The 18,494-nt window shown below is 32.6% G+C and overlaps 1 protein-coding gene across 9 annotated transcripts in view; it reads left to right on the top strand.

The window, feature by feature from the left end:
* Positions 1 to 18,494, top strand: part of OXR1 (oxidation resistance 1) — a 304,617-nt gene that overhangs the window by 280,224 nt on the left and 5,899 nt on the right. For 6 of the 9 annotated variants that reach the window (XM_025050061.1, XM_025050062.1, XM_015593004.2 and 3 more), the window contains 4 exons: positions 11,484 to 11,564; positions 13,375 to 13,500; positions 14,268 to 14,420; positions 16,187 to 16,282. In XM_025050061.1, coding sequence (XP_024905829.1) covers positions 11,484 to 11,564; positions 13,375 to 13,500; positions 14,268 to 14,420; positions 16,187 to 16,282 — 456 coding nt within the window. The remainder of the gene's footprint in view (positions 1 to 11,483; positions 11,565 to 13,374; positions 13,501 to 14,267; positions 14,421 to 16,186; positions 16,283 to 18,494) is intronic. The other 3 variants (XM_015593002.2, XM_006916616.3, XM_006916617.2) reach the window with 1 other exon arrangement.

Genomic DNA, 18,494 nt, shown 5'->3' with positions numbered 1-18,494 from the left:
TTCTATGTTTACTAGTCTTTTTATGGCATTATGCAAAATTATATAATTTCTGAATGTTTAAGCATAGAGAATATTTATAGACTACAAAATTGTATGATTACAGAGAAGTACCTTTAAGTTATTTCTGCTAATCCTAAATATCTTCAAAAAAGGAAATGAATAAAGGACTGTAATTTGTTTTGTAGAACTGTTTTTGTTTTCCTATTCTACATAAGCAGTAGTTACCAAATCTTTATTGCTGCCTAAATTTTTTATTTAAAGCTTAACTTTGGAGTATGATATTCAGAAATTTTTCCCTGCTTAAAAATAAATTGAGTAGAATAATCAGAATGAATTAATTTTAGTTTTGATTGACTGGATCAATCAAATTAGATACATTTATAATATTGTGTATTAAGACTATTATTTTAGCAATCTGAGAAAAGCCTTTTTGAAACTATCCAAAAAGTTTCAAGCAGTGCTACCTAATACAAAACTTTAAAAGATATTCTAGTAAAGAAAAATCTGTCAACCTTACTAGTTAAGAATTCTTGTTTTTTAATATAAATATGTCTACACTATTTGTTAGAAAATATATTGACAATTACTCTTTTCGTGGTAATTCAGGATTATACCTTGTCTTAAAGAATGTTAGTTTTATTGTTACTGTAATTGAGGATGGTTTAAATAGGCTTGATATATCCTTTGAACTAGGAGTGACTTTGGAAGATGCTCGCAAAACAGCTCGCCACCCTTAAATGTGAAGCATGTAAAACTATCAAAATGACTTTCAATTTGTATTATTTTTAATTGGGCTAGAGAGTACTTTGTTATGTCTTTTTATTTTTAATTAGAATGATTTAAAGTTTTTTTTTTATATGATATATCAGCACAGAGGGATTCAGGAATATGAAATGATCGAATTGGTTAAAATTGTGATCAGATTTATCAGAATAGCCAATTAACAAAGTTTTTTTAAATCAAGAACAGTGAAGCTATTCATGTATTTTTTGATTTGCAGTTAGAATTAACATTAGTTTGCTACAACTTTAATACACTTTAATTTATTACATATAACAGTCAAAATAAATTATGGATGTTTTAAATTTTATAAGTCATTATAAAAATACATCACACACTTATAACACTCGCCAGTTCTATTCAGCCTTAGGTGATTTTGGCATATATATGAGAGCTGGCTTCTCACTTGTCTTCAACTCTGCCATACATATAGTTTATATGTATATTATTTTATTTAACCTTCACAATAACTCTGCAAAGTCCAGTAGTATTACTCCCTATTTTAAAGATGGCTAAACAGGTATAGAATGGTTACTAAACTAAGCTGCCCTGGAGCACAGAGACACCTTGAGCTGGTACATTTTTGACCCCACCAAGATGTCACTGAGAGTTTTCTAAAATGGTACACGGTATAATGTGTTTCGATGTGTAAACAAGCTAAGGTCTCGATTTTCTAGCTGTTTGCTTTGCTTTAAAGTAGATATGCTAGGAGCTGTATAGCAGGAGAAAGGCTTAAGAAATAAGAATTAAAAGGTTAGCAGTTTTACTCATTTTGAGATTTCCTATAAGATTTTGCCTGCAAAGGGACTCTTCTGCTTTAAAACTGAAAAATAGAAAATGATTCTTCTAGGAGAATAATAAGTATTTTAGAATAGTATTTCTTATTTTTAGACTTCTATTTTGCAGCCTTTTACAATTCTTTATATCTTTACTCAACTGATTAGCAGAATAGCATAGACCTAAGTAAAGAGCTACCTTATAGTTAGCAATAATGTGGCCATATTTCTGTAAACTGTAACAGTTTTTTAAATGCTCACATATGTGATATCATATTTGACCTTACAGTAACCCTGTGCTAATTAGAGATAGATTATTTTTATTTTGTAAATAAGTTAATTTTATGGCTGAAGAACATTAACCGATAAGTAGAATATGTCCCAAAATGTGGAAAAAAGTTAAACCTTTACCAATTAGCTTTTCAGTGAGAACCATATTGATCAAGCATACTCAACTTGCCTTATCTTTATTTTTTAAGGCTATTTTGGAGTTTATTCTGACATACCATCTAAACTTTAATCTTCTAATAATTTTCTTGAGGCTATTTACATATTTGATATACCCATATACTATATCCTGCCTTTTTAGTGTCTTGTCAATAAATTGTTATTTCCATGAAAGTTATGAGCCTGTTTTATAATAAGGATTTTAGGCTTACTCAGACTAAAGTCGTGAGCCATTAAATAGTGACATTGTTTTATCTCGACTAATATCAATATGTCCCTAATTTAGTCATCATTGTTTTTGTATTTCAACCCTTAAAAGCGACATTTATTTTTTGTGTTTTAGGCTTTCATATTTGAAAACAGGGGAAAAGCACCTATGATGAATTATTTACATCTATGTAAGAATTAGCTCACAGGTAGAAATGGAATAAGAGCTTATATAAATGTAAAAATTTTTCCAGTGACCTCAGCTCAATATAATAATTGTAGTAATTATAAAAATAATGATTTCTAACACCGTATACTTCTAGTAACACTGTATATTATTTTAAGCACATGAGTTATTTTATGTAATCCTTAACCTATGAAATATTGCTACTGTTATCTCCATTTTATAAAACAGAGGCATATAGCAGTCATACAAAAACCAGTAAGGGTCATAGCTGTACTTCGAATGTAGGTATTCTGGCTCTAGCCTATGCCATTAAATTCTTTGCTGTACTCTGAAAATTTTCAGGTTATTACTAGGAGAAGTGAATTAACATTTATTTTGTACACTTAATTATCAGTATCTATTTTATATATATCATTTATTCCTCATTAAGTGTTTAAAGTGTGATTACTATTTCCATTCGAAAGATCAGAAGTGGAGAGATTAAATATAGTTGCTCATGTTCACAAAACTAATAAAAAGCAGAATTGGAATTAAAGCAGAGATCTAAACCCAAACCCAGTGTTCCCTCTGCTGTACTATGTTGCCTACTTATAGTACATATGCACAAGAAATTTATTAACTAGTATTTACATATACCTTATCATATGTAAAAGATCTTCTGTTTTCTAGGCACGCATATTCATGCAGAGAGGACATCTACACATATATTCAATGTAGAATTTTTTCTTTATTAATTTGATTTAGTAGTTGAAAAAATTTTACATATGCAGGTTATGAGTCATAAAATAAATAGCTCTGTTCCCACTACCTAACTTAAGGACTAGAATATTATCGGTACAGTTGCATCAGCCTATGTGTCCTTTCTCTACCTCATCTCATGTCTCATGTCGCCCCCAAATTGATAACCACCTCCCTGAATTTTATCATTCCCTGTTTTCTTTAATTGATTTAATTTTTAGAGCAGTTTTAGTCTTACAGAAAAATTGAATGGAAAGTACAGAGAGTTCCTATATGTCCCCTTTACCCCAAACATAATACCCTTACTATTCATATCTTGTACAATTTATGAAGTAATATTACACATTACTATTACCCAGAGTCCATAGTTTGCATTAGGTTTTATTCTTTGTGTTGTACATTCCGAATGACGTGTATCTACCATTAAAGGATGATTCAGTGTAATTTCACTGCCCTAAAAGTTCCCTGTGCTCCATTCATCCCTCCTTTCCTCCACTTTAACACCTGCCTTTTCCAGAGTGTTGGAATCATACAGTATGTAGCTTTTTCTGATTGGCTTCTTTGACTTCAGTAAAATGCATTTAAACTTTCTTCCTGTCTTTTCATGGCTTAATAGGTCATTTCTTTTTAGTGCTGACTTTTAATATTCCGTTGTCTGGATGTACTGTAATATGTTTATTCACTCATCTATTGAAGGATATCTTGGTTACTTCCAAGTTTCAATACATATAATAAAAAGCTGTTAAAAACACATTCATGTGTAGATTTTGTGTGGACATAAGTTTTCAACTCATTTGGGTAAATACCAAAGAATGCAGTTGTTGAATTGTATGATAAAGTATTTTAACGTTTTGTAAGAAACTTCCAAACTATTTTTCAAAGTGTCTACGATTTTGCATTGTACCAAAAATGAATGAGAGTTCCTGTTACTCTACATCCTCACCATCATTTTATGTCAGTGCTTTGGATTTTAGCCATTCTTAATAGTTATGTAATGGTATTCCATTGTTATTTTAATTTGCACTTCCCTGATGACATATGCTAATGAGCATCTTTTCATAGTCTTATTGTTGTCTGTATATCTTCTCTGATGAGGTGTCTAGATCTTTAGTTCATGTTTTAATTAGATTGTTTTCTCGTTGCATTGTAAGAGTTCTTTATATATTTTGGATAACATTTATCAAATACATATTTTGCAAAGATATTCTCCCAGTCTGTGGCTTGTTTTTTCATTCTCTTAAGTGTCTATCAGAGAACAGACATTTTTAATTTTAAGGAAATCTAACTAATTTTTTTTTTGTAGATCATGCTTTTGGTGTTCTATCTAAAAATGCATCCTCAAACCCAAGGTCACTTAGATTTTTTCTGCATTATCTTCTAGGAGTTTTGTAGTTTTGCATTTATATGTGGGTCTGTGATCCATTTTGAGTTAATTTTGTGAAAAGTATAAAGACATTGTGTAGGTTAATTTTTTTGCGTGTGATTGTCCAATTGTTTCAACACTATTTGATGAAAGACCATCCATTCTCCTTTGAATTATTTTTGCTTTATTTTCAAAAATCAATTGTCTGTATTTGTATGAAGCTATTTCTGGGTGCTCAGTTTCATTCCATTGATCAATTTTTCTGTTCTTTTGCCAGTATCACGCTGTCTTGATTACTCTGCCTTTATAGTAAGCTTTGAAGTTGAGTAGTGTCAGTTTTACTTTTGAAATTGACTAAAAAAGTCCAATTTTGTTTTTTTCCTTCATCATTATGTTGGCATTGGGATTTTTCCATATAAACTTTAATCAGTTTGCCTACATCCACAAAATAATTTGGTGCAATTTTCATTGGAATTGTGTTGAATTTATAGAGCAAATTAGGAAGAACTGTTATCTTGACAATATTAAGTGTTCTATCTGTATCTGTGAACATGGAATGTCTCTCCATTTATTTAAATCTTTGATTTCTCTTAGAATTTTGTACTTTTTATGTAGGTCTTATATATAGTTTGTTAAATTTATACCTAAATATTTTATTTTTTTGGTACTAATATAAATAGTATTATTTTACATTTCAAATTCCAGTTTTTCATAGCTGATATCAAGGAAAGCAGTTGACTTTTGTATATTAATCTTATATTCTGTATACCTACTATGATCACTTATTAATTCCAGCAGTTTTGGGTTGATTCTTTAGAATTTTCTGTATAGACAATCATGTCATCTGCTAACAGTTTTATTTCATCCTTCCTAATCAGTACCTTTTATTTCTTATCTTACAGCCTTAGCTAGGACTTCTTCTAGTATAATGTTGAATAGGAGTGGTGAAAAGGGACATCTTTGTCTTGCTCTTTATCTTCATGGGAAAGTATTTCATTCCTCACCATTATGTATAATAAAGTTACTGAACAGAAAGAGTTGTCCATTCGGTGCTAGCAGAGCCAAACACTAAACACCAAGAATTGCCATGGAGAAAGATTGGCTATTTTATTATGAACGACACCACCCAGGGGAACAGGAAGCTAATGCTCAAAAGCTGAAACTCCCTGACGGCATGTTGGTTACAGATCATACAGAGCAAAATCACGAGACCCCCTAGGTTAAGGAGTTCGGGTCTGCTAGGAGCTGATTGGTCGGGGGTAAGAAAGGAGTAATAAATCATTTCTTCAAGTCTTGAGGACAGTTCTGAGGTCTGGTCAGGTGTCCCTCTTTCTGGTTTCATGGGAAAGAAGCTGGGGAGTTGTTCCACCTTAGGGCTCAGGAACTGAAACATAACTTAGGTCAAGATGTTATCTTTAGCCTGCCAGAGGTCCAGACCTTGTGACACTTCATCAGGTCCAGGTCACTGTCTTCTGCTGCCTCAGGGGTTGCTGACTATCAGGGAAAAGGCCAGGTCTCTGAGGGATATTATAGAGAGAGATGATTTTTAGAACTAGGATTTCAAAGTAAATTTAATCAAAGTCATAAAGACCATTGGTTTCAATAACTGTAGGGGTTTTCTTAATGAAGTTGAAGATCCCCTCTATTTTAGGTTGCTGAGAATTTTAATCATGAATGACTGTTGGATAATAGTGCTTTTTCTGCATCTGTTAATTATAAGAATGCGGTTTTTCTTCTTTGATATGACGGATTACCTCAGTTGATTTTCAAATGTTGAAGTACCTTGCAAATGCCTTGCGTACCTGGAATAGATCCCACTTGGTTATCGTATATAATTCTTTTTATACGTCTTTGGATTCAATTTGCTAATATTTTGTTGAGGCTTTTTGCATGTATGTTCATGAGAGATATTGGTCTGTATATTTCCTTTCTTATAATGTCTTTATTTGTTTGTTAGTTGCATAAAATGAATTGGGAAGTATTTCCTCTGCTTCTATTTTCTGAAAGAGATTGTAGAGAATTAGTATAATTTATTTCTTAAATGTCTGATAGAATTCACCAGTGAGTCTATCTAGATTCACTCCAGATACTCCACACCTAGAGATCATGACCACTTTGGGTTGCTTCGTAAGTACAGAGTCAGCTACCATACTGTATGTATTTTTGCCTTGCAAAAGTCAGTATAATAATAATTGCCAGAATGGAAATATATCCAGTTTTTTGTTTTTTTTTTTCTGCTCATGTCTTTCATAGCTTTCAACAAGTTTGCATAACTTTATAGCGTTACTTTGATGTTTACTGGTAGCTACTTCATTTTAGTTGGCTAGAACTGGGCTTTGTACCTTCAGTTTTGGAAGGTTATTAATTATTAATTCAACTTTTTTAATAGATAGAGGCCTATTCAGATTGTCTCTTTCTTCTTGTGTGAGTTTTGGTGGTTTATGTCTTTCAAAGAACTAGTCCATTTTATCTAGATCGTCAAATTTGTGGGTATGAATTTATAATATTCCTTTATTATTCTTTTAATGTCCATGGCATCGATAGTGTTAGCTCTCTTCATTTCTAATATAATTCATTTGTATCTTCTTTCTCATTTTAGTTAGCCTGACTAGAAGTTTATAAATTTTATTGTTCTTTTCAAAGAACTATCCTTTGGTTTTGTTGATTTTTCTCCATTGATTTTCTGTTTTCAATTTCAATGATCTCTGCTCTGATTTTTTTATTATATTTTTCTTATAGTTAGTTCAGATTTAATTTGCTCTTTTTCTGGTTTCCTAAGATGGAAGCTTAGGTTATTGATTTTAGGTATTTTCTTATATATGCTTTTAAAGCTATAAATTTCCTCTCTAACCCTTGTTTTCACTGTATCTCAAAATTTTGGTAAGTTGTACTTTCATTTAGTTCAAAATATTTTAAATATTTTCTAGGACTTTTTTGACCATGCATTAATTAGAAGTATGTTGTTTAAAAGTATTTTGGTATTTTCCTACTAATTTCTCTGTTATTAATTTCTAGTTTAATTTTGTTGTGGTCAGAGAGCATATTTTTATTATTTATAATTTATGATGTATGTTCAGTTCAGCTATGTCCTTACTGATTTTTTGCCTGCTGGATTTGTGAATCACTGATAGAGAAGTTTTGAAGTCTCCAGCTATAATAATGGATTTGTATTTTTCAAGATTATGTTAAGAGTATTCTTTTCATCTGATGCACTGTGGGGAAATGAGTATTCCCTTTTTATGAGATTCACTTCTTATATTTATAGTTCCAGGAAGCTGACAGAATATATACATAGTATAATGGAATGGTTTTGAGTAGCAAACAGCTTTCTTTTTGACTAAAAGAACAGTGATTATATCTACATTCTCATGAAAACCTATGAGTCATCTGCAAATATACTTAATAGGAAGTAATTTTAAATGAAGATTTATTCAAATCTAAACTTTGATAATGTTTTGTATTTTGAATTCATTTTGGATTTTAAGTCTTTCCTTTATCAAGTCTATTTTTCATTTATCTAATTCATGATTCTCTATTTGTTCCTTTTATACTTCATTCATTATGAAAGCAATGGTTATAATTTAAGGCAAAAAGGAGCAAAGTTTTAACATAATCCAGGTTTTATTTTGTTATATGACTCTGTTGTATATGATGAAATATAGAACAAAAGGTTCTGTGACTTCAAGGATACTGTTGTATGCCCTTTTTGTTAACTGCAACAGCTCAGATTTACACTCCCTCCTTGTTTAACATATTTTTAGATACCAAATTAAGTCTAAATGTCATCGATCGGGTAATATTTTTCTTTCTACCCTATCTCCCTTAACTAAGGAATAAGAGTAAAGAATAAGTAAGGAATAAAAATGGCACATACACAGATATCTACCAGACTTTTGTTACCTTGTAAGGCAGTTGGGAGAAGGGGGGTTTTTAGTTTGTTTGTAGTGTACTCAGGGGAAAATACTAGAACATCTGGAAGGAGGACCGTTAAATCAAAGCATTGGTCTTTATGTGTAGAACACGTTCTTATTCATGGGATTGACAGCAACCTATAATATAAAACTGATTTATTATACAACTACAATTTTTCTTATTTTAAGCTTTTGTTTTGTTCTGATTATTGTTGTTAGTCCCTTTTGTAATAGGGGTGGGTGGATTTAATCCTGCCTTTTCATTTGTAATTCTGTGAAAATAAATGCTTAGGAAAACACTTCCTTTGTGTGAGAGTCCTCCTTTGTCAAAGACTGAAAAGACCATAGAGTAAGCACTTAATTTGGCAGAGGGTAGATCATATTGTTCTCATACTTAGTTCCCGTGAATGGGTTTTAACAGTATATGCAGACCACTTTATTCCTCAAAAAATGACTTCCTTGCCAGTCCACTTTTAATTGGAAGGTCTTGGTTTCCTAACTCTGTACCCTTAATAATTAAAAGTGTAATGTAGGACATTTTATAGAAATGTGTCTATTTCCTACTTAGGTTTAATCTTTTGGGTAAAGTAATAAATTCTGTACATGGAGTATGATTTACCAAAGGGACAAAAATTAAGACTATTTCCAGTTCCATTGTATATCTTATACTAGGAATCTATATCTCTTTATTCTTTTGAGAGGAGGAAGTATATTTCTGTACTCATTTAATTTCAAATCCCTTTTCGTTATCAATTAGCGGACTCTTTTGACACTTTTATGTACCTTCATTCATCAGAGTGTGAGTAAATACTTACAGTTAAGTAAGTAGTGAGTTTAAAACTAAGTCCCAGAAAAGAATACATTAAAAAAAATATGAATGAGGAAAGGTAGATTTGTAACATGAAAGAAATTATGACTTTACCAAATATTTATGATGGCAGTTCGTAGTTCCCTCACTGATAACTCCTACTTTCAGCGATGTTGATGAAATTAGATTATAACTGCTGCATTTTGTGAGCATAATTGAATTTTACTTCCATCCAGGAAGTGTGGTTAATATGATAAAAGAAGGAGCTTTAAGAAATAAGTGTAAGGTCATTGTTCACTAGAGAGATAAAAGGAATGCAGAGGAATAGCTAAGTCATATAATTTGAAAATGCTTGGCTAGAAGACTCTTGATTAGATCGAACGTCGTGGGAAAAAGAAAGAAAAATATAACTGGCCATTAAATATTTTGTAGAGATTTATTTTGCTGGCCATAGAAAAGCAAGACTGTGATTTTTTTTTTTAATTTTTACTACCAATATTTTTCATCTTTATTGATAATTCTGTCTTTAATTGAAGAGTCTTTAATATTTTTTATCTAATACTGAAACTTAATTTCAGAAAAGTCATTTAAGGCATATAAAATAGTTGAGCTCTCAAAACATTTTAATATCAAAAATAAATAAGAATAAATAAATAAGGAGGCTCTTCAGACAGCTTTTACTACTTAGAATAATAGGTAAAAAATGATCAAGTAAAAGTAGTATAAATAATAGTAGCTCTCATACTTTATGCTGGGTACTATACTCCATTAAGCAATCCTTTATATGCATTTTATTTCTTCATCTTATTTACATAAAAACCTTACTTGGTATGTACTCTTATTATTTCCATTGTTTTATAAAGAAATAGAAAAAGAAGAGACCAAACCCAGGTCAGTCTGATCCTTCTGAGCTGGAGATCATAACTTCTTTGAGTTTGTCAGTAGAGGATTAGCTGTCATATTGCATGCATTGTTGCTTTGCAATAGTCAGTATAATAATGATGGCCAGAATGGAAATCTGTCTAGTTTCTTTTCTTTGTTTTTAAATTCTCATTGTCTTTCATAGCTTTTCGCAGGTTTACATAGCTCTTTATAGAGTTATCTTGATATTTACTGGTGGTTAATTCATTTTAGTTGGCTAGAATAAGTAGCCTTTTAAAACCTAGGTCAGAAGTCAAAATTCTATGGGCTGATTGGTTTAACTGTATTTCGTAGCCAGAACCTCTACACATTTGATTACAAGGGAAATTTGTCATAACTCAGAGAATCAGCACCTATTTATGGCACCATCAGAGTTCCATATATTATGGTTACTGTTTGGGGAATTATGTCACAATCTGAAAAAGCTGTAGCTGTTAACCTGAGGAAACTTGTCTGTTTCTGTGGCCTTTTTGTAACAATGTTTATCTGTCAAATATGGCTTTTAAATTAAGCACTATGCAAGAGACTAGTCTAGGCAATTATAGAAGACATAGAATTTCCCATAGGAATTTAGAATGTAGGAAAGTTATTAAATTTTATTCACAAATAACTGCTATAGTACCAACCATAAAGAAATAATATAAAGGAGAGGCAAAACTGAAAAGAGTCATCTAAAAACACTGAAGTAGACAACATGCCTGAGAAGGCACTGTTGATTAGATTTGCTTTCAAGAATCTAATTTTCTACTTTCTAGAGCTTATTTTTCTTATCATCTTAGGTTTTACAATGTACATTATATCTTTTTCTTGCTTTCTTCTCACCTTTTTTTCTGATACAGATCATATAGCATGGGTGGGTTTGTCACCTTTGCCTAGAAAAAATTTTTCCAGCATTGCCATTAGAATATAGTATTTGAACTAAACTGATCTGGAGGGGAGGTTTGAAAGTACTGGTGTGTTTTTTTTGTAAACTGCAGGACATTTAGAGTTTAGATGTGATCTATGATGTTAGCAAAGTATGTTATATTTTATATAACATTTCCTTTATAATTCTATTCACTCAAAAAATTCTGTCTATACGAGCCAATCCATAAAATGAACCTTTTATGGTTGAATGTAGTGGTTAAACTCAATAAGTGTATTTCACTGTAGTTTGGTATATAAATCTCTTGGATTTTCAGCACAGAGTTGGGGAAAGAAATCCTGATTATAGCTCTCTTTCCTCATTTAAATTTCTCCTTTTTTTTTTTTCTTTTTCTTTTTTTTTTCTTTTTTTTTTTGGTTTTGCTTTGGCTATTTTTCTCAACTGTCAGTGGAATTATTGTCTTCCTGTCTCCATATTCAGGTAGTGTCAGTGGCTGAGTATCACCGCAGGATCGATGCTCTAAATACTGAAGAACTGCGCACACTCTGCAGACGTCTCCAGGTGCCCCCTTCAGTAGTTTAAATCTCCCGGAGAATGACCATCCCTGTTTTTAGTGTCTTTCGTCAGGGCAAATCTCATTTTTGAAGGATTTGTTTTGACTACAGAACTAAAATCGTCCATCAGAAAATTCCTTTTTGTACTAAAGAGTACAGTTATGCCTTTAAGAGCTCTAGGATTATCTTTTCTGTCATCTTTTCATTTGAAAGAGTTTCAGAGGAATTTTCTGTCACTTTGGAATTGTTCTCAGCACTGTGTGTTTCTTTGCGTGATGAGTTTTCACTTAATTTTAACATTGCAAGAATGTGTTTGGGTTTAAGATCGAATTTTTACTGAACTAAATCTGAAAGATGAACTGTGGGAAAATCTTTAAAATTTTAACGAATAATAAGGTTTTAAATTTTTTCTCTTCTTTAAGGCTATTTTAGTTGTATCGACCCCACATGAAATATCTTAATAAAATAAATTATTTTGTTCTTGAAGTATTCTTGGTTGATATTAGAAATACTTAGAAATAGTATAGGTTAGGCACCAGAACTAGAGAAATTATTTTAAATTCCATGAAATAATCTTTGTGATTTTTTTTTTTTTTTGGAAAAAAGCGATACAACTGAACTCATTTTCCAGTTTTGTGTATTATTGTGTGTTTTCCTCTTCTTAGTAAGATTTGCTTTCATGGCTTTGCTAGAACTACTGAATTTTTTCTTTTAATGCTTCTCATGCTGCCTTGGATTTTTTTTTTTTAACCTTTCGCATCATCAACATAAGGATAAAACATGATGATGTGAAAGAATTGATACAATTTAGTTTCTCATCAAAAAACAATACAGTTCTAGAACGTGTATTGGTTGAAAATATATGCTGTTTAGGTTTGTAATGAAATCTGTTAAAGGAACAAAATAGTTTAGCAACATTTCATTCTTGTATGGAATCATAGTCGCCGAGCATCGCTGCCTGCATTTTAGTTATCTGCTCCAATAGAATTCTATTTTCCAATTTAAAAGTTTCATCAATAATAGCTATGTTTCATATATTTTTTTCTAATGTTATTGTGTTTTATATGTTAAAATTAATATGAAAAAGTATCAACAGCCTAGATTGTATAGGACTTTTTTTTGAATTAACATTTTTATCATTTTAAGAATATCAGTGAGATCATTTCCATCAAGCAAAAAAAGTGTTTATTCTTTTTGATGCATCCAATTAATCTAATTTAAAACCTAGATTTGTGAACAAATTAACTTTTAAATTTGTTGTTTGGTCCAACTAGATAAAAATTCAGTGTTTAGAACATAAAAACAAGGAAGGCTTTTTAAAAATAATGGTAACTTTCTCAGTGAAGCAAATACACACACCCATACAAAGTTATACTTTTTATTGTACTGTTCTTTTAAATTAAAATTTTGGCACCAAGGAAGTTTTCTTAGTAGTTTTTGGCAAATTTTATGTTTACCATGAAAAAAATAATTCCACATATTTTAAATAACAGACATAAAAAACATGCTAATTGGTTCATATTTGCCCTTCGTCAGCAAAATTAAAGTTTGCATGCAGTGTGATCTCCTTTTACATGGAAATATGGGCTTCTCATTCATTACTTGTCTTTCTTCATACACTGGATGAGAAAAATGTCGTCTTATAGTTAAAAAATCCTTTTCTACATTGGATATGCCTTTGCTATTAGATGAAACATCTTTGGTCTTCTGAAACCCTAAATTAAAGCTTTAGTCACCTTTTCTAAGGTATAAAGCCTGAAATTTTTAAAGCATGTTATAATTTTATATTAACATCCTGCTGCTGTTTACTTCTTTAGATTACTACAAGAGAAGACATCAATTCAAAGCTGGTTGCTCCAGTGAAAGCAGACCTGGAGTCTGAATCTTTTCGACCAAACCTAAGTGATCCCAGTGAACTCTTACTGCCAGATCAGATTGAAAAGGTATGACATACCCACATTTGTGCATTTCTGAGTGTGTACCCATAAGAGTAAAGCAGCCTCCTTTTATCTGTTTTGAAAACTGAAGAAGCAAGGTTTCTGTTTCTTCCTCTCCCATGAAGAAAAGTAAACATAGCATCGCAACTAGTATAATAGAAGGTACTAGGAGATTTGGGTAAACACACACTAAAAAAATCACAATAGCAATTTAGGTGAGATACTACAATAACTAATATTTAATTTCTTGTTGTATGCTACTTACTTGCTTTTTGTGGATTATTTCATGTAGTTGTTATAACACCTATAGGAATTGGATATTTTTATTGTGTGCATTTTGTAAGTGAAAAGCCTTGGGCATAGGAAGGTGAAGTAATTTGTCAAAGTCACACAGATGTAAAGTATTGAAACTCGATTTCTAACTCTCATAATATGTCTCTAGAGCTTATTATTTAAGAGGTTATTAATAATCAAGCTCAGAGTCCATTCAATATTTTCATTAATTCAGTACCGAGGGCGCTATAAGTAATTCATTTTTCTTATCTCTGTTCTAATTTCTGTCTTTTTCGGCATGATTCTTTTCCTACTGGACAATTACTATTTCATGGTGAGAAATGTATAATTACTCTTCAAGCATCTTTGAGAATGATAAATAATTTCTGTTATTTTTGTAGCCTAAATTTTATAAAGTACCATTAAATTCCAACTGGCATTAGTATCCTACAAATTGACAATAAGCTATCAAGTAAATATTAATATTTTATTCTTCAAAGCTTACCAAGCATCTTCCACCAAGAACAATTGGCTACCCATGGACTCTCGTTTATGGTACCGGAAAGCATGGCACCAGCTTGAAGACCCTTTATCGGACAATGACAGGTTTAGACACCCCAGTGCTGATGGTGATTAAAGACAGTGATGGGCAGGTAATGAAAATATCTACACAGACACCTTGCCTTTAAGAGACTATAGTAACAGTTTAGCAAATTCTTTTGATAAAAATTATTTTCATTGGTACATTTTATTAAGTTTAACTGATAATTATACAGCACTTTTAAAACACAAGGCAATGCTGAGTTCTACAGAGGATAGGCATGAGCATGAATAACTTTTAAAGAGTTCCTACCTTCACAGGGAGTATAGTCTGGTAGAAAAGAATATTTAAGTCTATCAGTATCTCTCATACCAAGAGAATTATGCTAAGTAGTAAAAACGTAGAAAAACAGAAGAGGTGTTTAGAATAAGGATTGTTCAGATCTTGGGAGAAATAAAAATGAGATTCTCAAAAAGGATGGAAATTGACAGTCTTGAAGCATGGGCAAAGTTTTGAAAGTTAAAGATAATTGTTAGGGTGATACAAGAACCAAACCACAGTTAAGCAAGAGGAACATTGGTGTGTTTCTGAAACAGCAAGTTCAGGTAAATTACCAGCACTGGAGAGCAACGAGAGGGTGAAATAGCTGTATTAATTTAAAAAACAAAACAAAGCACTACACTACTACTACTAACATTGTTAATGTGCTTATGCACACTTGTCTGATCACTCTATATGCATTGTCTTAATTAGCCATCAGAGCCTGTGAGATTAATACTTTCATCATCCCTGTTCTCAAGACAAGTTAACTATGACTTGAGTTTTATCAACTTTTCCAAGGTTATACACCCAATAAAAGGCACTTGTAGAAATGAAAACGAATGAACTGCTACGTGCCATAGTGTAGATAAGTGTCACAAATGTAATATTGAGTTAAAAATCAGACACTAAAGAGTAAGTTCTTCATGATTCCTTTTATGGAAAGTTTATAAATGGGCAAAATGAATCTGTGGTGTTGTCAGGCTAGTGGTTTCCTCTGGGAGTGAGGGGGCGGCGGGTACCGAGGGGCACAAAGAGAGCTTCTGGATCACTGTTCTGTTCCTTGGTCTGAATGCAGTTTAAATGGGACTTTGCTTTGTGATAATTCCAAATTTAGTTGTGCATTTATATTTTATGTATCTACATATATAATATATATACCATTCAATAATAAGAAAGTCCGTTTTAAAAATTAAGACTATATAAAAGAGTGTCAGGAGAGACCGTGACTGTAGAGCTCATTTACCACATTCTCCACTTTCTCATTGATGATGTAGAAACTTAGACCTAGAGCATGGAAATGACTTATCCAGGTCTCCTATTCACTCACTCTTTTTTTTAGGCTTTCTATTGTGTGTCTCATATGCAAGGCCATGGCAGTACAGGGCCAAACAGTTCAGACCCAAGGCCTGCCCACATAGAGTTTACTGTCTAATGAAGAAAAAAATAGTGAACCTTTTTAGTAGTAGAATGTACTGAAAGGTTTTTGCTTCCCTAAATGCTACAATCCCATAGCAGCATGCTATTTTTATTATACATACATCGTGCATATTAAGGCCTCCTGAAATGTGTGAACCACTTTTTAAGATTGTCTGTTTGTTATAACAAGAATCTCTTTAGATTTCAAAACTAGGAAAAATCTGTTTTTTCCCCATTGAGAAACTGATTTGTACTTGACAGTAATATGAATTATACAGCAATTGATCATGTTTCCCTTTTTAAGTATAATTAGATAAAACTATAAATTTTTTTTTTTGCATTTTATGTAAATGTATATAATGGGATAATGCTCACTGAAACAAATTAATAGTCATTGAATATGCCTTTTTTTATCCTTAGGTTTTTGGTGCATTAGCATCTGAGCCATTTAAAGTGAGTGATGGTTTCTATGGTACCGGAGAGACCTTTGTTTTCACATTCTGCCCAGAGTTTGAGGTAAGGACAGTTGTTCCAATATTCAGTTTATAAAGAGATGGCTTAGTGAAAGGGGCATGCACTTTGGAGTCAAATACACTTGTATGTGATTCTCATCTCTGCCTTTTACTGACTGAAAACCTAGCACTTTTTTTTATCATTTTGAGTTTCAGTTTTTCTGTGGATAGAATGGAGACTATAAAATGTAACAGAGTTGTTTAAAAATTAAATGAGAATCATATATGTACAACATTTTACTTGGTGCCAGACACACATCGTAGGCTCAGTAATGAGTTTATGTCATTATTACCATTCTGTTTTTGAATCGTCCTTGCGAAATTCCTAGAAACTCTTAATTACTAAATAAGTTTAATGATATAAGTAAGTCTTGAAAACCTAAAAAATAAATTATTTGGGTTTTAGTCCAAAGTGATTACCCAATTTCTTTTTCTTTATTGTGGCTCGACCAACTTAGAGCGAATACTAATAAGATCTAAAATGTAAATGTTTATGTGAATTTTAATGAATGTGTGACTATTTAAAACATTGAGTGCAATCCCGGTGTCTCAGATGCATTGAGGTTCAGTGTGTCAAACCTTTCCTAAGAGAGGAAATTATAATCTTGAAAAAAGGAATTGACATAGTTCGTTATAAAAAATAAAAAAAAAAAAGAGTGATTTTTAAGAACAGTTTCTATAATGAACAAAATAGAAAGTATTTGATTCAGTGGAAGCTCTTTTCACAAACTTGTGCTTGAGTGGCACTGGGTTAACCATTCTTTCCTGCAGCTAACTGGAAGCTTGCAGGTGCTTCAAAGTTCTTAAGCTTCGGTTGTGCTTACTCTCAAAACTTTTAATGCTCTTTCTACCTGATAACTGTAATACTCTAATAAGTCAAGTGTTTTATAACAGAAAAAGTGAGTGTTAAAGTTTATTTTATTGAAAATTATAATTAGGTCTTTGGAAAACTTGATAATGAAAAAGTGCTAGATATTGCTATTCTATTAGGTTTAGATAAAAATGCCACGAAAGAGTAGAAAAAAAATATTTAAGAATATTAATGTCTAGAGAAGAAAAAAAATGGCATAGATGATAGAGGCCCTGTTCATCCCTCTGGCGACCAAATCCAAGTTGTGATGGAAACAAGGATCAGCAGCAAGGAAAATTGCCTGGGATCTAGATGAACAAGTCACACAACTAGGGAGAGAACTAAGAAATCACCCTGCAATGGCAGAAAATAGGACAGGGCGAGGACGTGGGGCTGCTCGGTCCTGAGCGGCTGAGTGTGATGAGGACGTGGGGCTGCCCGGTCCTGAGCGGCTGAGTGTGACGGAGGCTGCAGTAGCAGCAGACGCCTCTTAAAGGGGCCTTGTCCGCGAGCAGATTTTTGCGGTGATGGACCTGCTTGCTCTGAGCACCAGTGCCAATTTGGCTGCACGCAGGGGACACCAGGGACTTACAAGGAGACATTGTTGGAGTGAGTGCCAAGGTGAGACTTGCTCTGTACAGAAATGCTGGCAATATCCATTGTTCCCAGTTGAGCCTTCCTCCATACCAGTGCAGGGACACAGCACCACCATAGCCATGAAGTCATCAAACTGGATAACAGAGGTTGCTTGGACCAGAGGATTTCCTGAAACTTCACCTCCCCCACCTCGGGATCCCACCCAAACCACATCCAGGTGTATCCTCAGCGAGTCAGTTGCTCCTTGCTGAGCGGTGCCTAGACTCACTGGTGGCAGCTGGCCTCATTTTCTGGTGTGGCCTTTTGAGGCAACTATAAGCACAGCATCTGTGGATTGCTTGCTGAATCTTAACAGGCGGTCCTGGAAGGGCACAGGTTTGGGCTAAATTTGGCCTGCAGCTAAAACTGTGCCACTGCACACCTACTTCACAAATCCACACTAAAAAGACCGGGAAACTTAGGAGCTTTGCTTAGTACCTAGAAACAGACACAGAAAGGCAGCCAAAATGGGAAGACAGAGAAGCAGAAACCATATGAGAGAATAGAACAGAGATACAGAAATAATGGAGTCAAGTAATCTAACAGATGCAGAGTTCAAAACACTAGTTAATGAACTTAGGGATAGTATAAATGAATTCAATGAGAACTTCAACAAAGAGATAAAAAACATAAAAATGGAAATTAAAAAGGGAACCAGTCTGAAATGAAGAACACATAATCTGAAATGAGAAGTATATTAAATGGAATAAACAAAGTGCATAAACAAAAT

The sequence above is a fragment of the Pteropus alecto genome, unplaced genomic scaffold, assembly GCF_000325575.1.
Source record: "Pteropus alecto unplaced genomic scaffold, ASM32557v1 scaffold164, whole genome shotgun sequence".
In the NCBI taxonomy this organism is placed as follows: domain Eukaryota; kingdom Metazoa; phylum Chordata; class Mammalia; order Chiroptera; family Pteropodidae; genus Pteropus; species Pteropus alecto.
The sequence above is the reverse complement of the archived record's forward strand: the minus strand, read 5'-3'. Positions and strand labels throughout refer to the sequence as shown.